Genomic DNA, 10,408 nt, shown 5'->3' with positions numbered 1-10,408 from the left:
TTTTTTTTCATTTTCTACTTGATGGTAGTTAACATTTTCTATTTTGTTTCTTTTATTGCAGGAGTGAGATGACTTTGGGTTCTTGAGAATCTATTGAAGGTAAGTTTGTGGTGCTTTTGTCTTTTGCGTTCTTTTGTGTTTTAGTCATTTTCATTTTGTTGCTTTGTTTGCTAAGAGAAAATCATTTGGATTCTAAATTGAAGTTCTTTGAAAAATTAATATTATTTAGCATTTTACGTCATTTTTTATTGTAATTTAAGTATTTAGGTTTTTTTTTTGACATTTTACATTTTTATAATAGACTTATAGGTGTTGATTTGAAGTACCTCTCTTCTTTTAGGTTCTGGTTACTTACTTCATCATTAATAATGGTAATTCAAGTTGTAAATGTTGTAATTTTGAACCTTGCAATGTTTTACAATTCAAATTTTCGTAACTTACCTAGTAACAACCAAGCATGGCTAAGGCTAGAGATTGTCCATTCATTTATTAGTCAGCGAGATTCCAGAGTTTTCACTACCGGTTCAATGATGTTCCTCCCAGAGATTATTTTGTTGATCTTCATTTTGCAGAGATCATAAATACTAATGGACCTAAAGGAATGAGGATATTCAATGCCTATATGCAGGAAGAGAAGTTAATTAAGGAAAAGTCGTTTTAGTTTCATTTTGATTTTCACTATATGGAATTGTTAAAATTTTTGTGTCAATATGGCAGGTACCATCAAATTTTGATATCTTCTCTACTATTGAAGCCAATAAGCTATTGCAAGTTGTTAATTCGAGGGTCTCAATGAAGGAGGATGAGCTAATTGCAATGACGTTTAAGGAGTTATTGGAAGCCCAATTGTATGCAGGATTTGTGTAAGGAAAGCACAAAATATTTTAGGTACTATTATTTGCATTTCCATTATTTGATTAATTCTCAATTATAAGTATGGAGCATGTTAAAAGAATTACTCATTTGAAACCTTATTTCCAACATGAGTTTGATATTAGCTATTGCCTTGTTTTACTTGGTATATTGTTAAGTGACTTTGGTTTAGATAATATAACTAGAATGTTAAAATGGAAACAAAAAGGTAGGGAAAGAATAGAACATTAAGGGTTATATTACTGCTAACTTGTTTTGATAATATGATCCAAATGAATACAACCTTGTGATTGATCTATAATGTTGATTTTCCTTTACATCTTTCCCTTTCTCATCCATTATATATCAAGTAGTTTTTATTAATGATGCTATTAACTTGTATGTTATTTTGTTAATAATTTCCTTTATTTGATATCAATATAGAAAGTTAATAAGGGAAACGCTGAGGAAATAACTAGGCCAACAACTTCAACCACAAATGACCAGCCATCAACTTCTTCACAAATGGTATCACCTATTGTAACTATTTTTTCTTTTTTTTTATTCCTAAGCTTCTTTACTTATAGTAATTGGCAACTTAATGAATCATTATTGATCGATTGCCAAGAAATGGAACAAATTATCAAACATCAAATATTTGATAACACATCTCTTATTTATATTTGTAAGGTTAGTAGCTTGCAAACACTTTAAGAGTATTTATAATTTTAAGGTTATAATTTGCAATATGCTTTAAGATTTATGATTTGTGATGTCATTCTTATTTTTTTTTTTTTTAGATGGTGGAAGTAAGTGTTCCTCAACTTGTTTGAAGAATAAAGGCACAACTTTGAAAAGCCTCAAATATCTATCAATTAAGGTATCTACTTAAAATATTTTATTCATATGTCAAGGTTAGTTTAAATCAATATATGTTAAGGTTGGTCTAAATCAGTATACATCAAGGTTGGTTTCTCATGCAACAAATATTACTAAAAAAGGTCATTTTAATAAAGCACAATAGATTGAGAAAATTGGTAATGATCAATAGCAGAATTGAATTTCAAGATTTTGCAATCATTTTATTAGGTTTTTCATCATATCACTAATGCTCTTGCTTATTGACACGGTGGAATGGAAAGGTGGCGAGATGATTGGCGAAAAGATATGATACTCTCTCTCTTTATGGCAGAGAGTACATATGAAAGTTGTTGTCTACATTTGTAATTCTAAAATCTAATTTGATGGCTGCACTCAACAAAAAGTTAAATCATTGGATGAAGCTAACTAGAAGTTTAAAGGTCCTCATTCCCGCACCCACCTAATGACAAGACTAGGCTAGTTCTTCAATTCATTGGACAGCAATTTCCTTCTCACTTTTGTTACATCTTACATATTCCTGTGGATTATTACTCTAGTTATAATATGAAGCCACATAAAAATTTTAAGTTCCACATATAATAAGTGACTTAAATTTTGGATCTTTTAGCTCATTTTCTTCTCTCAAAGCCTTACTTTATAAGGGAATGGCAAAGTTACTATCATTTTTTGGAAATTAGTATTTCTTGGTAACTCTTTCCCTACATGTTTTTGGTATTGGAAACTAATGTCCAATTCTTCATGGTTACAATCTATGTTCTTTTTTGCAACTGCATTGTTTTAGTATTTTTATGTAATTTTTTTAGTCATTTGATGTTGTAGACTCCAATTCACTGTATTCAGGTGGACTTCTACAGAAGCAGATGGAATTCACAAAGAATCAAAGTATGGCACCACTAAAATGATTGAAGATTTCTTGAAGACGGAATTCATAGAGTGTATAGATTTGGATTCTTTGACTATCAATAACTTGATTACATTTGTACAGTGTTGAACTACATCATGGATTCATGGAGGCATATATCAAAATTTTTGGAATTGGTAACATTTTTTGTTGATTGCTATGCAAAGCGTTTTAATAGTGTTTTATTGTGTTCTGATTATGGATTAGATCTTTTTGTAAAGCATTATGCATCAGTCTTGTTATATAGCATTAGGAATTATCATATATTTTTTAGCTACACATTTTAAATGTTGTCCTACGATTTAGGATTGCAGCCAAATAGTATATGGTTGCATATTAATTTTGCAGTCAAATACCATTAAAAAATTGTATCTAAACTTTTTCCATACATTAGCTAAGATTGCACTTTTTTTAAGTGTAGCCTTAACCTAAAGTTACTTATTTTTCACCTATGGCTATAATTTTTTCTACAGTTAAAAATAAAAAATGTTGTAGTGATTTTTTAAAAAATTGTTTTCATTATATTAATAATCAAAATTAAAGATATATCATATGGAAAAATGTAACCTTAAAAAACTTAATTAAGGTTGATAAAATTTGACTCAACTTTAAGGATTTATCCAAATCCAATCAAATTTTAATATAAAAGTCACCAATTTAAACCAAAAATAACCCAACCCGAACAACTTGATCTTGAATGATCCATGCATCAAACTTAAATAATCCAAACTTGAAATAACTCGAAACTAAAGTGACTTGGAATGAAATTATCCAAACCTAAAATGACTCAAAACAACTCGAACAAAAAGTCGACTTGAATTCCTTTCAACACTAAACAACTCAACCCAACCTACCTATTACCACTTCTATATATATAAACTTCACTTTTAGAGTTGTTAAACTCAATTCACTCACGTAGTGGATAGTATAATCCTTTTTTTCTTTGTTTTATTTTTTGTTTCTTTCCTTTTTTCAGTTGGTAACATCTCTACAATCATATTGGTCGCACTTTACTTCTTGGTGTTTACTTCATTTATTTGTTTGTACAAGAATTATAACTCAAATGATTCATTTTTAGTCAATCCCATCTGTAGACACTAAAAATCATAAATAAAAATCATAAACAAAAAATGAATTAAAAATAAAAATAATAAAAATTAAAAAATAAAGAAAGAATGAAAAAAGGGTGGAGAGAGGTACGACTGGCAGGGTGCGGACAGGCACCTCCCTCACCCTGCCAGACTCGAAAAATTCGCATCTAGCAAGGTAGTGGAACGTGCCCCCCAGTGCCCAGGAACCAAGTATAAAGGGGAGGGGGCACTGTAGCAATCGGGAACGAGGAACGAAAAACCAACAACCTGCAAAAAAAATTCCTAAGCTTCCTAGCAGCCGGGAAACCACAACCAAAAATTCTTAAGTTCTTTAGCAGCCAGAAGAACCCACAGAAAAACCAAAAAAATATATACTAAACAATACCCAAAAATACAAGAAAAAAATGCAAAAAGTAAATATGTGTAGTGAGAATGGGTTCTGTCGCCGATGTTGGGTTATTTGCTGCTGGTGAGAGTGAGTAAAGCTGAGAGGAGGAGCCCGACGACGGTGAAGAGAGAGTGAGCAAAAGAGGACCGGTCATTTCGAGTATTCGATCTGAGATCTGTCCAGGTGGGGAGCGACGCAACTGGTTGGGGAAGGAGGAGCCGGTCCAGGTGGGGAGCGATGTCGTCGGTTGGGGAGAACTGATCGTTGAAAAGCGACGTCGTAGGTTGGGAAGCAGGTCCAGGTGGGGAGCGACGCAACTGGTTGGGGAGCCGACCGAAAGGGAACCCGTGAAGCCACCTGCAGATCGACAGCAAGGAGGAGTTTACCGACGTGAGGCCTCCTGCAGATCGACGGCCAAGAGGAGTTCGCCGGCGTGAGAAGGAGAAATCCAACAGAGGAAGAGTGTAGAGAGAAGTCAGAGAGTTTGTGGGTAGAGAGAGAAATTGAAGAAAGAAATGGGAAGAAAGGAAGAAAATGAAGTTTAAATAGCTAAGAACTGGAGCTTTGAAACGGCGTCGTTTTGCTGGTGGAGTGTGGGAGCCAAAAAGGGGAACGGTCGGATCTTTGGGAGTGGGCCGGTTGTCTTGGGCCACTTTTAGCCCGTAATAGGTAAATTTCTAGCTTGTTCCTTGTGATTGTGCTGGGGCCAATGTTAAGAATTAATTTATTTAGATTAGTAATATATGTATATAAGAGGATTATATATTTTGATTTAGAATATTTTTTAGAAAAATATAAATATGGGAAAGGATGAAATGTGGAACATATTTATGAGATACATAGTTATGTAAATTTATTTAGAATAATAGGAATGAAAATAAATTAGGAAGAATTAGAATTAAAATGTGATAAAATAAAATATGAAAATATCAAATTAGTTGAAAAAGATAGCTTTATATAAAATAGACAAGGATACAAATGAAGAGAGAATGAAAAAAGGATATAGATAAAGAATCATTTAACTTGGTACCGATGATGGGATGATTGGTCGGGGACGCGAGGAGTCGTAATCCCGGGTCGATATTCCCTAGGTTCGGAATCCGAATCAAGGCTCCACCAGTACGATGGGAGGGCCTCGATTTCAAGGTTCCGAAATTCTTAATAAATAAAGAGTTTGACTATACCAAAAAAATTACTGGATAAAAATAATAAATAATAAATAAATAATAAATGATAAAAAATAATAATAATTCAAACATATAATAAATAATTAATTTGTGAAAATACAATATACATGACATTAAATAAATAAAAATAATAATAAAAAACAACTAATGTAAAATTAAGCATTGAATATTAAATGGCATAAACTATAAAAAATGTAAAAAATAAAAATAAAAAATAAAAAATAATAATAAATATATATATATATATAATAAGATCTTAGACATTAGGTTTGAATAAAAGATTGCTTATGAAAAATATAATAATAAAAATATAAAAATATATAAAATAAAAATAGTATAATAAAAAAATATATAAAATTTTTGTTCACTAAAATAACATAGAATTATAAACAATTTGTCTAATTATAAATGAAAAACATAAGAACTTAGAACAAAAAAATGTAAAGTATAAAAAAATAATAATAATAAGAAATAAGAATAGAAAATATGATAATAAAATATATAATAAAATAAAAATAATAATTAATTAATAATAACTAAAAAATATAGATAATTGCATTAGGATAGCATATATATATTGCATCATACATATCATTGCATATAAATATTTCTATTTTCGAGTTTAAGCCCCGATGATGGGATCTTCCGAGGATCTTGCGAAGACGGGTATTCCTTGAAAAGTTCTTTAGGTGAAAAGATGTCCTCGAGTCCCACCAGTATGATGGGAGGGCTCGAGAAACATCTTTAATAAAAGGTTTTTACCCGAATTAGATTCATTATGCACGAAAATATTATTTTAAAAGAAAACGTACGATGACTCCGATGATGAGAATTATTCGTCGAATTTGCGAATGTGAGTTTCTCTGATAATTCCCTAGGTGAGAGAATACCCCGAGTCCCACTAGTATGATGGGCGGATTCGGGTAAATATCCTCGATAGAAGGTTATTCATTCGACATATTTTTATCCCACGCCACGCATTTCATCTTGTCTCACATTTGCATACCATTTTAGGTTAAATATGAAATAAAATAAGAGAATAATAACTAAGGAAATATAGTGAAATTAAAAATTAAAGCTTAATAGGATAATCTAAAAATGGTACCGTTCATGGAACGGGCGTCCCGGGGGTGCTAATCCTTTCTCGGGTGTAACCGTACTCCCGAGCCTAGATCTAGAAAATCGTAGACCAATTGAAAGTTCTTTTCGGTGGGCTTAAAATTAATTTAAGGCTTCGTCGATTAGAATCGAGTCCATAGGTGGCCAATCGCACCTAGTAAAAAAGATTGGTGGCGACTCCTAGTTTAATTTTTTTTAGTGAGTTTTCACATTCGCGTCTGGCAGTCGGGTTCCCGGACCCGCACGTTACGACACTATCCCACCGTTACCACTTAATACTAACCTGATTGAATAAAAAAGAATAATGGTGTTTGGAGAAAGAAAAGTTGTTGTTAATTCTCGTATTTGTTTGGAAGATTTGATAAACTGTTGGGCATGGGTCACTTAAAGTGCATTCTGGCAAAATTAATTTGAAGCAGGTTGCTAATTTTGAATTGTGTTTCCTTGATGCTAGTGGGCTTAAGTTGAATGCTTTAAGGTGGGTATTGGGATCTATGCATATCAATTGGGAGCCTATTTATTCAAAATCTTTAAAGTCGTCTAATATGAAGAATTTGTTGTGTGTGATTGTATCTTTTAAATGTTGCTCAAAGGTAGATGGCGCTTAAGGTCTTTCTACTATATAAGTATACTCCAAAGGCATTTCTTCCTTTATGCCTTGAACTAGCATGACTTGTAAATATAGATTAGTACTACCAACTCATAGATTCTAAAATATTTTACCAAGCAACATTTCAATATTCACCATTTACAAATTTTTTTTTCACTTATGTAGCTTTATACCATATTTAGAACAACAACAAATTCTTTCAAAAATGAAATTACAACAAATGATACAAATAAATATCTCATACATTTGAATTCCAAAAAGGTTCTTAAACCCCTCATTATTCACAAAAATATGTTCAAGAAATCCATAGAAAATGTCATGAACAATTTATTATTCTTGCTTGAATTGAAACTAGATTGACGAATAACCACAACCTTAGTAACCTTTAAGAGGTGGCGGTGACTTGTAATAATAAGGAAGATGAGACTTGGATGGCGAAAGAGGTGATTTATAGAGGTATGGAGGATGTGCATGGTGAGATGGAGGTACTGAAGACTCGTAATGATGAGGAGGAGGAGATAATTTTTAATAATATGGAGGTGGAGGGGAGAGTGAGTGTGATGGAAGGGACTTGTACATGTATGAAGATGGAGGTGGTGGAGATTTATAAACATAAGGAGGTGGTGGGGATAGAGATGGAGGAGGTGGAGATTTGTAAATATAAAGAGGTGGTGGGGATGGAGATGGAAGAGGTGGAGATTTGTAAACATAAGGTGGTGGGGGTGATGGAGATGGAGGTGGTGGAGACTTGTAAACATATGGAGAAGGTGGTGAAGGTGATGGTGGTGGTGGAGATTTATAAACATAAGGAGGTGGTGGGGATGGAGATGGAGGAGGTGGAGACTTGTAAACATATGGAGGAGGTGGCGAAAGTGGTGGTGGTGGTGGATATTTATAAACATAAGGAGGTGGTGGGGATGGAGATGGAGGAGGTGGAGATTTGTAAACATAAAGAGGTGGTGGGGATGGAGATGGAGGAGGTGGAGACTTGTAAACATATGGAGGAGGTGGTGAAGGCGATGGTGGTGGTGGAGATTTATAAACATAAGGAGGTGGTGGGGATGGAGATGGAGGAGGTGGAGATTTGTAAACATAAGGTGGAGGGGGTGATGGAGATGGAGGTGGTGGAGACTTGTAAACATATGGAGGAGGTGGTGAAGGTGATGGTGGTGGTGGTGATTTATAAACATAAGGAGGTGGTGGGGATGGCAATGGAGGTGGTAGGGATGGCGATGGAGGTGGTGGAGATTTGTAAACATAAGAAGGTGGTGGGGATGGAGATGGAGGAGGTGGAGATTTGTAAACATAAGGTGGAAGGGGTGATGGAGATGGAGGTGGTGGAGACTTGTAAACATATGGAGGAGGTGGTGAAGGTGATGGTGGTGGTGGAGATTTATAAACATAAGGAGGTGGTGGGGATGGAGATGGAGGAGGTGGAGATTTGTAAACATAAGGTGGAGGGGGTGATGGAGATGGAGGTGGTGGAGACTTGTAAACATACGGAGGAGGTGGTGAAGGTGATGGTGGTGGCGGAGATTTATAAACATAAGGAGGTGGTGGGGATGGAGATGGAGGGGGGGGAGATTTGTAAACATAAGGAGGTGGTGGGGATGGAGATGGAGGAGGTGGAGATTTGTAAACATAAGGTGGAGGGGGTGATGGAGATGGAGGTGGTGGAGACTTGTAAACATATGGAGGAGGTGGTGAAGGTGATGGTGGTGGTGGAGATTTATAAACATAAGGAGGTGGTGGGGATGGAGATGGAGGAGGTGGAGATTTGTAAACATAAGGTGGAGGGGGTGATGGAGATGGAGGTGGTGGAGACTTGTAAACATAAGGAGGAGGTGGTGAAGGTGATGGTGGTGGTGGAGATTTATAAACATAAGGAGGTGGTGGGGTTGGAGATGGAGGAGGTGGAGGGGGTGATGGAGATGGAGGTGTTGGAGACTTGTAAACATATGGAGGAGGAGCAGATTTGTAGTAATATGGTGGAGGAGGAGAATGCTTAGGAGGTGGGTGCCAAATGCGCTTAAAATGTGGTGGTGATTTGTACTGGCTTGGTGGTGGAGGTGAAGTGTACTCATAAGGATGGTAATCAGCTACAGCAGTAGTGGCTATAAAGCAAAATGCAACTGCATAAACCAGATGAGGCCATAGCCCCCGCTGTCCGGGGGTTTCCATTTGTCTAGCAAAGAAACTCTATTGCCAGAAGATAGATCTAAGAACTATTGTTGTTTCACTTGCCTAATAGTCTTGTTGCAAAGCCCTTTTATAGTGTTCTCTTCAATCATTTCTGAAAAAGACTTTTCCACTCCATGAACATAACAGGCTGGATTAAAACTTTGAAAATATTGCTCTAGACATCCACTTCTGACATTAATTTATTCCCACTTGTAATTTTTTTTTGGTTGCTTCCCACTAATTGGCCCAAGTTTGTACATGACATGCCAAGAACGAGTCAGAATATAGAGTGGTTGAGATGCTGTATGCATGGCTGGATAAGCAATTTCATGTTCACTGTAAAAGCGCGTCTCCAAGTAGACATAGCCAAAACCTTATGAAGGAGGTGATATGGGAGAGGAGTCTGAAAAGAGATACAAAGTCAAAAGTGAAACCTTGCCATAAAATAATGTGTAGTTGGCAAGACTTGGCTTATTCAAGAAAATGGCGAGGTCTTGTTTCCAATTTTAAAAATACAAATGGCTGATTTATTCTGTACAAGGTTGGATTCGGCACCTCTTTCTTCTGCTTCTTCATCTGTTTTTCTTTTGTAGAATTTAGGCACAAGGTGTTCAATACACTTGCAGGGTGCCTTGTTTGAAGTCTAGATACAACGTCGGTGACATTGAAAATTAGCAGTGAGAGGCAACTAAGAGGCGACTATATGTGTGCCTCAATTATTTGAATTGTTATAAGATTTTAGAAATGATATATCATTTTAAATTTCCAATTAGGGTGTTATAGTCTTCGTTGACAGTAAGCTTAAAAACCAAAAAGAACATAAAAAAAACGTATGCTAGTCAAAATGGACATTTTGTCAAACTGAGACAGAAAGATGAGGCTGGCTGCTAACAACAAGTAGCGAAGTGCAAAATCATTGTCTAATCCCGACCGTCCATGCCTGATGAGAACAGCACGTGTTGGGTATTGATAGTAAGAATTGGACAGTTAACAACGCCTAGTTTTACCTAGAAACGCTATATCGGCACAGCCACCCTCGGCTTTTGTTTAGTTTGTCCAATCTAATCAGCAGGTCTTGCTGCCCTGGAACAACTTGAGAGAAAAGAGAAATTTGAATCATAAAACTTATCTGTTTTTTAGATTAAATTAAAAAAAAAAAAAAGCAACATCGGTTGAATATAGCTTTGCCGAGAACAG

At 35.2% G+C, this 10,408-nt stretch overlaps 1 protein-coding gene across 1 annotated transcript; it reads right to left on the bottom strand.

Annotated features, from left to right (window-relative positions):
• Positions 1 to 7,555: 7,555 nt before the first annotated feature.
• LOC18589801 (uncharacterized) lies at positions 7,556 to 9,260 on the bottom strand. The gene is made up of 2 exons (XM_088809715.1): positions 8,370 to 9,260; positions 7,556 to 8,252 (listed from the first exon to the last, which is right to left on the bottom strand). Exons 1-2 carry the CDS (start codon positions 9,209 to 9,211, stop codon positions 7,556 to 7,558), a joined length of 1,539 nt encoding a protein of 512 aa, XP_088665841.1. The 5' UTR covers positions 9,212 to 9,260.
• Between the last annotated feature and the right edge of the window lie 1,148 nt (positions 9,261 to 10,408).

The sequence above is a fragment of the Theobroma cacao genome, chromosome 9, assembly GCF_053813885.1.
Source record: "Theobroma cacao isolate CCN51 chromosome 9, ASM5381388v1, whole genome shotgun sequence".
Classification (NCBI taxonomy): Eukaryota; Viridiplantae; Streptophyta; class Magnoliopsida; order Malvales; family Malvaceae; genus Theobroma; species Theobroma cacao.
This window is presented reverse-complemented; position numbering and strand designations above follow the sequence as displayed.